Below are 16,175 nucleotides of genomic sequence, written 5' to 3'. Positions count from 1 at the left end.
TTTGTTTGCGGTCAATTTACGTCACGTTCAGTTGTCCCCGGTGAGTTTGTTCGCTGTCATTTTCCCGCGGCCATATGTCGTGGAACCGTATTTTGATGCAGTTTTTTATCTTATACTAATCTTGCTTAACAGTTTAGAAACTTGAGATAACAGTGTTTTCTATAGTCATGGTGACCAAAATGTCCATGTCTTGTGAGCACGTGCCAGAACAAGTGATTACAAGTTTGAATACTGTGAAGCTGCAACCATTGAAAAAAAACACAGAAACATTGTGTAAAAATGCAGTTTGCCTACCAGCAGATAAAGTTGACAAAGTATAAATCATCTGCAACCACAAAGTTTGATTTTTCAGCAGTTTTATGTGTTACTCATCAGAAACAGTGCAGAACAATGGACTTAAAAGCACACTCAGTTGTGTTCTATGGAGCGCTAGATGATAGATATTTGATGATAGATTTCTGATCATGCATATCCAGTTTGTATGTGCCTAATGCTAAAGCAAGCTTATTGCATTTTCATTTTACAAGACCAAGTTTCTGTTAAAAGATTCACACATATTCTTAACTGCTATTCATCATGCCCATGAATATTAACTAAAGTTTTTGTCATGTTAAATTTGTGATTGACCAAGTATTTCAAACAAAGTTTGACAAGAGTTTCTACAGTTTCTTTGCAATATGAAACTTTTGTCTCATTTCTTTTTAAAACGTTCATCAAATTTCTGCAAATGATCGGTTAACTGTAGCTAGGTGTAAGAAACAGTAACAATTAATAATGACTTAGCTTTGTATCACCAACTAAACATTTTAAAACAAATTTCATATTACACGCACAAAATCATTCTCAATCTAAATATTTAGCCAAATCACTTACTGAGCTCTTCTAGGCTCCTGTTTTGTTCTTGACCAGATGATCTCCAAGGTTGATTATCTGTAAAGTAGAGAATCGTTTTAATATTATTTAGTTCACAAAGATTCACAAAGATTCAGTTTAGTTCAATGTCGTGTTTTCTTGCATGATATATTGGCTACAAAATATATATGTTAGCTAAAAATGTACTGAAAAAATAATGCATTAAGGAGTAAATTTTGTGTTGTGGATTTTGGTACTACTATTTGAATATAAAAATAAAAGTGTTTAATAAACATCTTCTAGAGCAAAAACATTGTTGAAAATGCCAAATTTTGTAAACGATTACAATTCCAATTTTCTTTTAATTTCCCATTTAACTAGTGATAAACATAATTTTTGAAAAGATACCTTCCAAAATTGCAACTTATACATAAGCAATAAACATCACTTGCCACTGTACTGTAGTACTCAGCAAAGTAAAGATCTGACAACATTGTGCATCATGAAATATGTTTTAGCATGCTCGTACTCACATATTCTATTGTCGTTGATGTTAACAACTTTATTAGCTGGTCCTTGATGATAAGAACTTCCTTTACCCTGAGAGACATTTCTTTGTTCACGAACTGCAAACAAAGTTGTGTTGTAAAAATTATCAGTGTAAAAAGTATTTTGTTTGTTAAAAACATAGCATATCATATCTCATTTAGTTACTATACAACAAGTATGACGATGCTTAAAACAATATCATCACATGCGTGCACTTCTCACACTTAACTCCTTAAATTCCACGATGAACCGCAATCAGATTTTAATTACAAGTTTAAGCTAAAAATGGAGCACACCCTACTTCTGGCATTGCAAAACCTCGCACCATGATAAATTGTTCTCATTAAGAATAAGAATGGTTCTTGGCAGTAAAGCCCGTCATGGTGGAATGTTTACAATAAAGTTGTGTTTAAGAACCTGATCAAACTTTGTTTTATGTAGTTCTTGCTGATATCAGCTTTTATTTGGTCAGCTTTGAGCAGCTTATTACTAAAATAATATGATATTTCCATAAAAATCTTCAAAGACATAAGGAGCAGAAAGCATAGGACATAAGACAGATTGAGTAGTAAATTGATTAGCACTACTGCAAAGTTCATCGACTAGTAACAGCACCAGGTTCTGTTGATAATTTAGTCGCAAAAACAGCTTTTCCAAGCAGATAACTCACTTACAGTTTGAGATATGGCCAAAGTTTATTAATCTATGATTGCTTGACAAGTTTGCATTGGATTGGTCGATGACCTTTTTATTGGTAGAATGACATGAAATTGTGAGTGAACAGTCTTTGGATGTTTAAAAACATTGAAATTATGTTAAGTAATAAACAATCTTCCAAGCTTTCAAGCATCTAGCCTATGTAGAAAAGTATATTTTAAAATTAAATTACATTTTAGCAAAAAAAGTCCACATTACAGACCAAGTTAAATGACAGCGAATGTTTTTATTGTTATACTCTTTCTTAACTCAGCTAGGACTTTAAGCTGAATTCCCCAAGCTGCAGCAAACATATTTCATCTAATGTTTCCCACCTAAAAACTTCATTTCATTGTTGGAAAATATGCTATATCTAAGGATGGAGTTTTCTACTTTTTGGCGTATAATAATATTTACTTTAAGATAAGTACAGTTATTAGCTTAATAGTAACTTTGGTTGTAAATTAAAGGCTAGGCGTGCGAAAAACGTAGACAATATAATTCCACATCACACCAACATTGATCAACTGGTCTGCATAGAGTTGAGAAAAAATGTAATTTTGTCACTGGCAACCCGAAAATGCTGCAATAGACGCCGATCAACTTGAATCACCTAATTTTGTCGCTTCACACAATCTAATATGATTATTTAAAAATATCGACCATCTTTGGCGACATCACCCTTGCTGTTACCCAAAGAATGCTAAATGCCAATACGTCTGGAATGTCATTAAACACTCATTTGAAGTAATGTTCAAAATATTGCTAGATTTAAAGCAATCTCTTTCGGGAAACCACCAATTGTCATCATTTGCTTATTTGTTGATAATCATAAGAAAATCTAAATTCGTAACAAAACCTAAAACCCTGGTAATCTCTGATTTGACTCCTGGAGAAGGTGTGTTCTTCCCAGGCAGCACAACTTGTATATGTGCCTCAGCTTACAAAATCAATAGACCGAGAGAAGCAAACTTAGAGCATGTAACCTATTAGAGCAATAGGTTTGACTTTCCAAATCAAAAACACAACAGTCTGTAAAAGCACCAAAAAAAAATTCAACAAAAACAGCATCGTCACTAGTCAATGACCTTACTGTTACAAAACTTTTATTTACATACTCCATGTCTTGCGCTTTTAGTATAAGATACGGAAAGAATTGAAAGATTTCGTCCACCACGCTAGCTTCTTGGCATTGAACGTCTCCAAGAGTGAGGAAGCTGCCTTATTACAAAGGTGCTTGGAGAGCCACAAAGAAAAGCGCCGTAAATGGTCTCGTGCTCTAAATCTCAAGTATTTGGTGCGGTGGCTGTTTGGAATGCTCTTTACCACAAGGAACAGAGCATTGCAGACATCTTTTTGATTAATCCTGGTCTGTGCAAGCAGGTAGCAAGAAGCATGATGTGGACTCAATCGAAAAAGGTTGAAATGCTTCCATTTAATTTTTCTTAAGTATCATCACTTCACTTGGGTACTTGGAATTAATTTCATGCGCTTACAAGCAGTAATAAATAGCAAGTGATATGTTGGGAGAGCGAAAATTTTTTAAGCAGATTTTTGTTCATTACGTTTTTGTCAACACCATAGCTTGTGAAGTTGTTGCTGTGCCCAGGGTTTGAAAAAGAGTGACTTTATCCTTTCGGCTGAACAGAAGGGCAACGTTGGCTGCCTTTTTACTCCAGTTACTCATGTTATTATATCCTCAGTCAGTGTGGTGACAGTAAGTTGCCAGCGTATAGACTGGAGAAAAAAACCAAGGTGACATTTGTTGATGGTTTGTAGACGTTGATGATATTAGAATTGTCTACATTGACACATAGCCAACCAATTTCTGCGACCGGCAGAAATTATCTCAAAAGTGAACATTTTAGAAAGGAGTTACAATGCTTCCAACTGGGGATGGGCTAAAAACAAAATTACCCGGTCCTGCCTGGTATATCTTTTCCATATCTAACCGGATCACGAGTGCATTCAGGAGGTAAATATAGTAAATAGAACAATGTTTCTGACACTACAAAGCACAATTTAGGAAAAGTTGCATTCAAACTACCGGGGTAATATAATTAGCAGCCAAAGATAATAAAAACAATATTATGTTAAGCAGACAATTAAACGTTAAAAATGTTTATTTCAAATAAGTATTTTAAATTTGACTGTGTTGTGCAAAGTAAACAATTGTGTGTCAACAACAACAATTGTATAAAGCAAACAGTAATAATGTAACATTATGTAACAATATTGATTAAATGCCATAGTTCTCTGTAAAGCATATTACTCAGCAGTTTACACAAGTTTTCCATCATTACATTTTAATCAGGTAAGTAGTGTGCGCAGTCAAGTGTTATTTTAAATACAATTTCAAACCTTGCTATTTGGTGTAAACTTGAGAAAATGCTAGAATTTTATTTATGGACCTTGAAGTCTTGTAGGGATTTGAATACATAATTGACACTCCTTTACATTGAGTTACCTGTTGGATTTTCTGTTACCGTAGCTGAACTGGAAGAAGTTGATTGGCTGAGGTTGAACTGTTGTTGTCGATCCTAGGAAAAGTAGGTAGTTGTAAAATTTAGCAAAATTAACATTTGGGGTAAATACAATAAAAATCAAGACAAAAAAACAAAACGACAACACAAAAAGAACCAAATGCTGCGGCAACTTTAATCTATATACAAAGAATGACACCAAGTACAAAGTTTCAAATGCTATTTATATCATAAATAACTTGCATAAAAGAGGTAAAACACAAAATTATTTAAGTATTGAAAAACATTTACTGTACCTGCATCGTTGGACTGGTTGATATCACTGCATTTTGCTGGGAACCATTGTTAGGCCTTCTGCGTTTTTCTATGGGTGGTCCATCTGCATATTGACCATGAGTCTGTGGAAGCTACAAACAGGCTTATAACTAACTCGGGGTACCAAGAGGAGGGAAAAGAGGATCAAAATTTCACATTAACTTTATGAACTTTACGCAAAAAAGTGCCTTTGCAAAATCCGATTGATTAAACTAATATATTTGTTACATGGTAGTATAACGACATTGTATTGTCTAAGTTAAAAAACTTCTGCTTATGTTTCTTCAATTATTCCTCTACGTAAATCATTGATTGCATAGTTCGAAAGAAGAATGTTTGTCAAATATTTTTTAGAAATGTACTAGTTGTTTAAATTGAAGAACCTTAACTTGAAGTAGTCGTGAAAAGTCGAAAAAATGTATTGCTAATTATAGTGTTACCACAAGTGATTCCTTCAAGGCATAATTATATTGAGATAATGAAATTTAACTTAAACTGCTTCTACCATTTAAAATACCGCCATATATGCCTTTAGCAGAAAAGTCTATTTACAACCTGTCAATCATTAAAATAACTTAATATCTCTGTTTACCAATGTCATATGATGGTTTCGTTTTGCTGGGGTTAAAAAGGTAAAAAGTTCTTTTGCATTGCATGTTAACCATCCTAGCTTTTAATTTCTTAGAATGGCATTTTGCGTACAAAATTTTCATAAATCTACCTCCATTATGACTCATCTAGCCAAATTTCAATTGAAATATTTGATTTATACCAAACGGTTAACGTCACTATGCATTCTTTCTCCCATTACCCCAAATAACAAAACATAATACGTTTATCATAAGATTACTCAAACGTCATGCGCATACTCTACTGCAGGGCTTCTCAAACTTTTTGGGTCTGCGACCTCATTTTAGAAAAGAAATTTCTATGGAACCCCTTGACAGGTAGTCTACATGTTAATGATGTTAAAACAATAAACGTCCAATTACAAATATCAAGTGGTATTTTTGTCTCTCGAAAAATCATACAAGTGCATACAATCCACAGACGTAAAGTGACTGTTGCCTGCAGTAATAAAAGAATCTCGTAATGGAAACAGTAAAACGAATAAAAAATAATTGAAATAAAATTTCATTTATACAAATTAAATTTGTTTTGCGACCCCAAAATTACAGTTTGCGACCCCCAGTTTGGGGTCGTAACCCACAGTTTGAGAAGCCCTGCTCTACCGTATTCAACCAATTCACTGGCTAAGTCAGATACCTTAAAAATGCATTGAACAGCATTAAATTTTTATGTATTTTTGAGTATATACTCTTTCTTTCCTTTGTAATCTTTCAGCAAACTATTTTAAGTCATGCTGTTAGTTCAATTAGTTTAACTTAATTAATTTACTGTGCTTGAAAAAAATTACAACCTGTTATGATAAGTATGCCATAAGCCTGTGCTTATATATATACTTGTTACTTTAAGCATGTCACAAAACTTTCCAGAACCGTGAAAAACTGCAGTTAAACATGCAATATCAAACAACCTCATGAACTGTCATGCATACTGCATACAAAGCCTGTTAAAAGACAGTTGAAAGACAGAGACAGACGATCAGTTGAAAGACAAGGATTTGCAGAGGCTGGTGCAGCAGATGCACAGCATATCTGTCTCAACTTGTTATTTAGACTTAACTTACCTGCCGAATTAATTATTTGACTCTGTGGTTTCGTGCGGTTAGAATTCTCTAACCTCATGTCAGCCGAAAGCTCTTACGTTATTACAGATACAGTTTATCAGAAACGGTCCTTCATTGTAGGAACTGTACAGGTTCCGAATATTACACACAATCACAAACTTAGTAATCACCGTTTAAAACAGGTCTAAAGAATTACAATTAACACGACTAACGTAATACGTTCGTACGACTCTGTATCTCTCCGTCTGAGCGATTACTGGCGTAGAAGTTTGAGCTTATAACAGCGTGGAGCGGTGTGAGCAGAAATATCCGACATAAAATACACGAACATTTCAGAACGTGCGAACGATAAAAATAAAGCGTTGGCAATGGAGATTACATTCAGTTAAAACTAGGGCGTTTTGAAATCACCTGGTATTGTACTAAACAGCGTTTTCACATGAAGTTATTTAGAGCAAGTTTCCAAATATTAAACGACAATTGCAGTGTTATCAATAAACAAGACTTCAATCAATAACTGGCAAACACTTTCCCAAGAATGATATAATGGTATTAAAAATGCCACCCAGGCCGCTACAGATTGAAACAAAAGCTATGACAATTGCACAATTGCATTTCTGCATGTGAAAAATGAACATGGTGTAAAAATGCTTTATAGCTATTCAGTATCGCACTCTTGAGGAATAAGGGTTAGGCTTATTGCCCTTATCAATACAGTTAAAATAAAATCTATTTTAAAGGTAGAGAAAGAATCATGTTGTACTTTGTTAAAAATATTTTCATCGTCACAATCGGTAAATCTCACTTTATTAAAAAGTTTAGCAACGATTAAGCTACCCTGTTCGACTGCATGAATTTTCTTAAGTTTTCATCCAGCGGCCATTAGCCATTGTTTTTTTTATTTTCTTGCATTAAACCTGTGTGCCCCTTAACCTGTTTCTCATTTGTATTACAAACAACAAAGAAGTAACTAACGATGTTAAACCTTCACACATGAGTCAAACGTCACAGTTATTTGAAATACTAAGCTTAATACTACTAATACTAATACTAGGCTAATACTACTAAGCTTTAAGTTAGGTTTCGTCATCAAACACCAGCCATTTGGTAGAGCTAATCACCTTACCGCAACAAGCAAAGACTTAAATTGCACGCTTACTATCTGTAGCAGTTAAAACGTTCAATTGAAACAATAATATTACGTTGCAGACTTGTTATCATGTGACATTAAAATGTAGTGGCACCCATTTTCATTTTTCATTTAAAAACATATTACAATTGTTATTTTCAGCAAATTTCATCTAAACATAAATTGTGTGCTCAGCATTGAGCAACATTACTACTTGCAGTCAACGTGAATCTTCGAGCATAACTACGTTTAAGGTTAAATTCAAATGTGTATTTTGTTACGTTTACAAAGGTTTATGTGGTTTTTACGCAAAGTCAGTAGTTTATTGAAAATTATTATTCCGCCAATACATGCTTTATAAATAAATTCAAAAGTAGAAAATAAATACATTTTGCAACTACAAGGTTTGCGATAAAAACATGACAGAATTAATGTTGTGAGTGAATGTGTCGATGAATTAATCAATCTGTTATTAAATCAGCCAGTATGCTTCTTGGCGTTGTTAATTATTATGACATTATTTCACACCCGCAACCACATACCAGTTACCAGCAAGAATCTCTGATATTAAAGAAAAATATAGTATTTCAATTTTTGATTATCTTGTATATATTTCAAATAGAAATTAATTTTTTTTTTAATAACGGATAAGTAGCTCTGTGGGAATGTGCATGAGCAATATAATGATTAAAAACAAACTAGTATTGTAAAGTATGATATGTCTCCAGCGTTTCATACCCAATACCAAGAAATGATTAAATTGCAAAAGTCAGTTGCAGTGGACAAACATGTGTCGACTGTTTTATTTGTGCAGAGCTATTGTATACCATACATAAATCAATTTAGGCAAGACACGTAAGGTGTAGTTCAAGAAATGCAACAACTTTTTTTGGTTTCGAGGTAAAAATTTAATGCCCATTACCATGAAATGACCCAAAATACTTCCTTGAAATACTCAAAATATTTGAAGACGCATTACATTAAAAGCACTACTAAATACACACTACTGCTTTTGACCAACGATTTTTGGGTTTCCCTTCTTCCTTATATATATCTCATAAGCTTGAAATACAATCCTATATTTTAACTTAGCTGTTTCACAGTCTACATAAACATTTTATGTTGCAAAACGTCATACTGCTAAGTGGATTTTAATATATAAATGGCCAGATACATAAAGCGCACATACCATTTTTATTCAATATATGCTGTTATTCTAAGTTGACAACACATTGGGCAAAATAAGAATGATTTGAAGCGTGCCATAACAAATGCTGACAAAATGCAGCCAAGAAACTACCTATTTGTCTGGAATCTAATATTGTGGACTATTTAATGTTGATTATGTGTCGTGCAAAATCTGAAAACAAATCAAATTGTAATCATTAACTATTTAAACAATGTTGGTAATTGGATTCTTAATTTACAAAGTCATCGTTAAATAAGACTAGCAAACACAGTCAGAATCATTAAGAGCACATAAGACAACATAAAACACAATGAGACAACACAACTTAACTTAGATACTTTTAAAATAATTCATATACAAACACGAAATTTAAAAACCAACCCATTAATCTGCTGTGTATATTATACCAATATTTATGGCAAATTAATTGTATGATAATTGGTGTAGTTACAATGTACTTATACAATTATATTCATTTAGTCTTACAATTAATTATCTCTAAAATTTGCCATCCAGGGGATGGCGAGCCTTCTACGTAATAAATAGGGCAACCAAAAGTCAATATGGTCAATTTGTTTTAACCTGCTCAGAATGCTATCAAACAAGCACAAAACAAATTTCAGCTTTGTACGACGTGTGCTATAGAAGTTATTCGGTCAGATAAAGTCAAAATGTTACGTTAGGTCAAAATACGGTCAAATTGTTTCTTTAGGTCTTCTTTTTAGGTCAAAATCTATTAAACTTGTAATTTTGTAACCATTTTGTAATATTATTTTTCCGTTTTTCTATTTTCTTGTACCGCAAACAATTCCAGTGCCCCAAATTATACTTAGAACCAAAGCCACAAAGAGAGGGAAGGCTTTTCAGCGCATCTGGTGACGTCACGATGTGAAGGCATTGCATTTGAAACTGCAAGTTGTCAATCTTAATACGCAGAAACGAAAAAAAGTTAACACTAGAAAAGCGTTTTGTCAATTTTAAATTCTGCTTTAGATTAGAAAGTTGCTGTAGACAGTGTAGAGACTATCAGTATAGCGTTTTTCAAAATGAGGTCAAAATTTTAACTTTTTAGGTCACAAAACTGGTTGCCCTAGTTATTATCATACAACTTAAAAAATCTGCAGGCACCTCCTTTCCTGTGTATGGCATTGCAATAACTTAAGTAAAAGTTATAAAGGTACATCTCTCATATTTGACAAATTTATACAACTGATTTGTGCCTGTGGCAATAGAAAAACATTTACAAAGAGATAAATCAGCATGAATCTGGCTGCATCGAAATATTTTCATATGGTTTAATGTTATTCAAATTTTATGCAGTTAGTAATTAATAGTCATTAAAGTTATTGATAAAAAATATCGAATGAAAGTCACCTTGTGAGAAAAAAATTTATAGAAAGTCATGCACAGATATATTTGAAACGTATCCCCTGCACATATACACACACTCATATGTTCAACTTTCTATACACGTAAGAGCTGTGTCTGTGTGCGTATTATGGCCTATATATTATGGCCTATATATTACAACCTATGTATTTATATATATATATATATAAAAGTTAATATATATGCTGTATCTTGTATAATTTACTATGTAAATGCAACATCTGAGACAAAATATAATTGCTTAAATAACTTATATTTATCAATAACAGCTATTACAACATATACAGTACAATAACAATTACAGTACAAAATAAATCATAATTGTGCTCATTATGATGTGCGAGAGAACGTTTGTTCAACTAACCTGGTATGAAGAAGATCCTATATAGGCAGAAGGTAGATTTATTTGAGCCTGGTTGGTTGACACACTTTGACTTCCACCCATTGGTGCTGATGGTGGAAATGGATAGTTAGAAGGTCCTTGAAGTAACTGTGAAGGATATGGTTGGCCTCGACCAAAGAATTGCGATGAACGCTGAATGGGTCCATTTAGATAGTTCTGAAAAAAGCATCAGGTTGTGAAACACATTTTGTTGTAAGGGTGATATTTTTGAAGTTTCTAGCTGACTGAGAATTCTTAGCTGGGACAAAAATGCATTTGGTAAGCTCATGTTATAGATCTGTAAGAACACCGAAGTTTAAACGAATAAATGTAAAATTAAGATGCGGGTCTTCAATAAAGTTCATTTTTCAAATTGTAGTGACCAGGGCTTACCCTTATACGAAACGCAGTCAATTTTCTAAGATTGCTTCTACACAAAATTTTTAATTATATGCAAACATTTGTTTGCAAGCCAAAGTAAATGCAACATATCAGCAGCACAATAAAAATCAAAACATTAATTATGTATTATGTATACAGTCGAATCCGCTTAATTCGGACACCGGATAACCCGGACAACCGCTTTATTCGGCCAAAATGCTCGGGAACGGAACAAAAGTAAAAATTGAACGCAAAAAACTCCTGTTAATTCGGACACAGGTTCGCAATTCCTATCGTTATATCGTTAGGTTATGACACAATAAACAATACTTCGTTTGTTTTAACACAAGATGCAATTGCATTATGAGTGATCATGGTGAAACGATGACGATTCTTGCAGTAACAATCGACAATGAACTCATATACCGCCGTGCCAGTTTTATAGTCGCTTTTACTTCGGTACAATTGCGTCCATCTTGTAGAACAGAATGGTACAGAAAAGTTTAGCAGAAAAAGTGAAATTGTTCACTAAAGTAAACGAAGTAAAAAATGAGGACGCTTCCTTGAGAGTTCGGCAGGTAGCGCTACGTTGGTGGGGATATCAAAATACAGTATACAGATGAAAAGTATTTGTTGAATCGTTTGGTATCGAAATACTGTACAACACAACTAACCTGAAGGTATAACTCTTGTGCTTTTTATGCGATCAGTGCCAATTACTGCAGTATAGCGCAGCTGCAATTCATTTATTACGCAACAGTTAGGGATGCACAATACAGAATACCTGGCTATTCTTGAATATTCTAGAATACTTAATTTCGAATCCAGAATTTCGAATCTATTCTGAAATTACGCGCGCCAATTTTTTCTGGGCAACTTTTTCTAAATAATAACGAACAAAAAGCAAAAATATTTGTACATTATTTTGAATTGTATTTGAATGACAAACAGCATAACATATGCTAAATCAAGCATCATACGATTCACATTTACACATCGAATTAATCAAGGAGTTGCTTGTTGCAATGTAGAATATTTAATGCTTCTAAGTGACTTCCGGTAAGTCGAGATCTCAAGACGGTAGCAGTTAGCCCTGCGCTGGAGAAGCACCTTTCTGATGCTGCAGATGATGCTGGCAGCGAAAGGTATTTCAGGCAAATGCTGTACAACATCGGGAATTCGTTTTTTTTTTAATTCCAATACTCTAACACGTCTGTGTTATTGGAGTTCTCTTTTAGGTAGGCTGAAACCTCATTATTTGCCATAGTGTCAATGTCAGCTCCCTCATCATCTGCATCTCCTTTGGTTGCTTCCTCCATTCCTAAATTAAACAAATTTTCCATCATGGAAACAGAACTGTGGCCAACAGGAATGGGATTATGGGGTGGTGCTATGATTGCTGCGGTTGTGTCAGTGTCAGACTTGGACTGAGAAATCATTTTTGATTTTAAATGCAGGCAAACCCTTGTTGCATAATGTGGTTTAAAGTCAAATCTGCATTCTATAGCAGATTTTATCTTTTGTCTAAATGCAGAAATATGCACACTAGCACTACTTGTAGAGGAGCCTGAGGAGGAGCTTGAATAGTTACTCAACAGCCCTTTAATTAAGGGTACAATGGCTGCAGTTGTCACATATTGATCTCCTTCAATAAAGTCACTGGCCACTTTTAGAGGTAACAGTTCTTCCACGAGTCCTTGAAGCAAGAACCAGTGATGATCTCTGATTTCCAAGTGGCTTGCTTTGGAACGGCTTGTAACTGTAGTGTCGCTTAGAATTTGCCGCACCATCCACTGGAGGTGGCAAAGCCTTTGAATCATCTGAAAGGTAGAATTCCACCTTGTAGCCACATCCAGCACTAATTCCAATGCACCGCTTTCAGTTTCACCCTGTTGTTGTTGCCGCTGTAACAATCGCAAAGCTTCTGCTGCCTTGTGTGACTGCTTAAAATATTGCACCAGATGCCTTGCAGCTGCTAGAGCAGATTTTATAGCAGGTAAGGAACAAGCATCTTTGATGCACAATTGCAGACTATGTGCCGAGCATCGAACATGTGTCCAGTTATGCCGTTCATTTAAAATTTCACATGCACGAACCATGTTGCTACCATTGTCTGACACCACAGCAAATATTTGACCTGGGCTCAGTGAATACTCCTCCAGTGTGGACTCAATCCAATCTGCTATATTAATACCAGTGTGAGAGTCCATGACTTGCTTAGTTGCGATAACAAAAGTTTGTAACTGACCGGTCTTGGTGACCAAGCAGTGGGCTGTAACACCAATGTATGATTGTTGGCGCAAACTAGACCACAAATCTGTGGTGAAAGATATATGATTAGCTGCTGACAAAATGTTTGTGATCTTCTTTTTGCACTTCAGTAACATGCTGTCCAGCTTCCTCGTAAAAGTCATTCTTCCTGGCAAGTCATATCCAGGTGCCAAAAACTGGATAAGTTGCTTGAAGTTGCTACCTTCAACGAGGTTAATTGGCCGTAGATCTCCAACAATTACGTTCATAATAAGGCTGGTAACTTTGGCTTCCTGGGTTGGAGTGAAAGCACGATGAATGTGTCCATCTAACAAAGTTTGATGGGACCTTTTTTTTGCTGCTGGTGGATGTGGTGTCACGGTATCACTGAAGAAAAAAATGCTAGTCAGGCTAAAGACTACTAATACTACTATTAAGAAATTCGATTAATCATTATTAAATCCTGGAATAAATTCCCAATAATTGATGCTTGTGTTACTTTGATCTTTATCAAACAATTCACTTGTTTAAGTTTGTTGCAATATAGAAAAACTGCTTATAGACAAGACACATGAGATATGTCAATGTCATTCATATACGTGTTATTGTTACACATAATGTGTTATAACTTACCTTTGTTTAGAACTTTCACCACTGTTGTTATTTGCGCTTGCAGAGAGACTGCCTTCAATTCCGCTGATATTTAAAAACAGATGCTTTGTCTTCAAGTGCTTCAACAGACTGCCAGTACTGTTGCAATATGATAAAATTCCCTTGCAATGGCGACACACCACTCTATTTTTTTCATCTGGCTTAGAAAAATGTTCCCACACGCTGGAACTTTTTTTTCGCCCACGACTAGTCGACATAATGCAGTGATAATATAGATTGATAATAATAGATAAAAGACCTTCTTCCTCTCCTCCTCCTCAACCTTCTGATCTTGGCGGACCCTTTTTGGTGCTGTCTGAGTGTCAAAGCAGTGGCGGACCCCTGAAGTTTAAGCAAACTAAGGGTTCTGAGAGACTGAGACTGCACTTAAATGTTTCTTTGCTTAGTTTTACTTAATAGTCTTGGTACACAACTGCCCTATTCATTCAAAATTACCTCAAACTGTGCGGATATTTTTACTTAAAATCACTGTATCCAGCTGTCTTCTCGTATAATCCGCAATCTAGTGCATCATAATAGGCCTTACCTGCGGGTGATAAATCTCAATAAGCTTTTGTATTGTCCCATCACAATAGGCATTTAAGCAAATGTTCAGGCTTATTTCAAAAAGCAATGATAAACAGCAAACATTTTTGAAAACTCTTACTTTATGTTGCAAATTTGGAAGTTCTCACGGACCAGCTGAAAACGTTTCGCGGACCCCCAGGGGTCCGCGGGCCACCGGTTGAGAACCACTACTGCTTACTTGATTACGAATCTCCCATTCACTCCCAAGCGTTGGGGAGTGAATCAATGCGCGCGGCGGCGTTGGGGAGTGAATCAATGCGCGCGGCGTCGGGGAGTGAATCAATGTGCGTGACTAAACTATACAGTACAGCACAATACACACGTAATAAATCATTCGCCCGCACACACATGCAGCGCTTGCAAACTTCACCTGTTTCGTTGGCTTCATCGTTTTGCGTTACGGATGATTAAACTAAAATCTAGACAGGACAAATTATTAACTCGTCATTATTTTCGAATCCTGAAATCCGAAAATAAACAGCAAATAAGATTCGAATACATTGAGATTCGAATCTCTAAGATTCGATATTCTATATTGTGCATCCCTAGCAACAGTACAGTATTTTAAATGTGTTGTTTGCCTTTACGCATGACCATGAAAGGAACAATTGATTTTCCGCTTAATTCGGACAAAGCCGTTTCTCCGCTTATTTCGGCCAAAAGTGAGCGGAACCAAAGTGTCCGAATTAAGCGGAGTCGACTGTATATGAATAGTCCATGTTCGGACAAAAACTACAGTGGAAAACAAAAACAATTGACATATTTCAGCATTATAGAGTTACTTACCTGGGTGTCTGCTGGGACATTTTGTTCAGAATACAGTGGACGTATTTGATGACTCAAGCCGGATGAATATGGTGCAGGATGAGATAATCCTTGCGAATATGCTTGGTATAATGGTGGGCCATATAATGCAGGTGGTTGATTAAAGTTGCAAGACACAGTTTGATGTCGACCATCTATTCCAGTTGGTAATGGTGGGGTCATGTACGCAGTATGTTCATTTAGCATGACATACTCTTCAACCAATTGAACTGATTGCATGTCAACTGGATTTGTGGAATAATTATTTTCCATCCTTTCTGCAGAGTGAGGTTTATGGACGTTGTTGTCCATTCCTTGCACCACTAAATATTTAAAAGTATTTGTTCATTTTCCGAATTAAATCTAGTAACCTTTATTTATTCTGTGACAACTTAAATAGATAAAACAAATACTAACAAGGATATTTTCAAGCAACACCAAAACATTTCTTGGTAAAAAACTAACAGTACAATAAACAGACTTCAGACATAAGCCAGAAGCAACACATGTTCCTTTGTACTTTTCCGTGAACCTCTTAAGTAGCTTGCCTCGTCAGTCATCACAATAACGAGTTGTCGCTCGTTTATAACTGGGCATTGCCCGTCTGTTGCTCACAAGGTATAAAAAGCCCTTAGCACAGTATATAATGTCATAATTATGAACTTAGGCACCATCATTGGTTTGTTAAGCGCTTAATCTGTTTTGTAGGCCACCAAAGGATGAAAAAATTTGTAAGTGTGTAATTTCCACTATTTAATTAATACCGTATTATTCTGATCAGATGTTTATCTTTAACTTGCATGTTTGCATACTGGTAGGCCAGATTA

At 35.1% G+C, this 16,175-nt stretch overlaps 2 protein-coding genes across 2 annotated transcripts in view; both read right to left on the bottom strand.

The window, feature by feature from the left end:
• LOC143459118 (uncharacterized) overlaps positions 1–16,175 on the bottom strand; it is a 239,056-nt gene that overhangs the window by 209,701 nt on the left and 13,180 nt on the right. The window contains exons 6-11 of the mRNA XM_076956097.1: positions 15,331–15,671; positions 10,657–10,851; positions 4,877–4,987; positions 4,565–4,637; positions 1,386–1,478; positions 874–930 (exon numbers count right to left, since the gene is read on the bottom strand). Of these exons, the coding sequence (XP_076812212.1) occupies positions 874–930; positions 1,386–1,478; positions 4,565–4,637; positions 4,877–4,987; positions 10,657–10,851; positions 15,331–15,671 (870 nt within the window). The remainder of the gene's footprint in view (positions 1–873; positions 931–1,385; positions 1,479–4,564; positions 4,638–4,876; positions 4,988–10,656; positions 10,852–15,330; positions 15,672–16,175) is intronic.
• LOC143458705 (E3 SUMO-protein ligase ZBED1-like) lies at positions 11,830–14,174 on the bottom strand. The gene is made up of 3 exons (XM_076955556.1): positions 13,939–14,174; positions 12,259–13,692; positions 11,830–12,216 (listed from the first exon to the last, which is right to left on the bottom strand). Exons 1-3 carry the CDS (start codon positions 14,172–14,174, stop codon positions 12,057–12,059), a joined length of 1,830 nt encoding a protein of 609 aa, XP_076811671.1. The 3' UTR covers positions 11,830–12,056.

Source organism: Clavelina lepadiformis, chromosome 5 (assembly GCF_947623445.1).
Source record: "Clavelina lepadiformis chromosome 5, kaClaLepa1.1, whole genome shotgun sequence".
Taxonomy (NCBI): domain Eukaryota; kingdom Metazoa; phylum Chordata; class Ascidiacea; order Aplousobranchia; family Clavelinidae; genus Clavelina; species Clavelina lepadiformis.
Note: the sequence above shows the minus strand (reverse complement) of the source record. Positions and strands in the feature narration are given on the sequence as shown.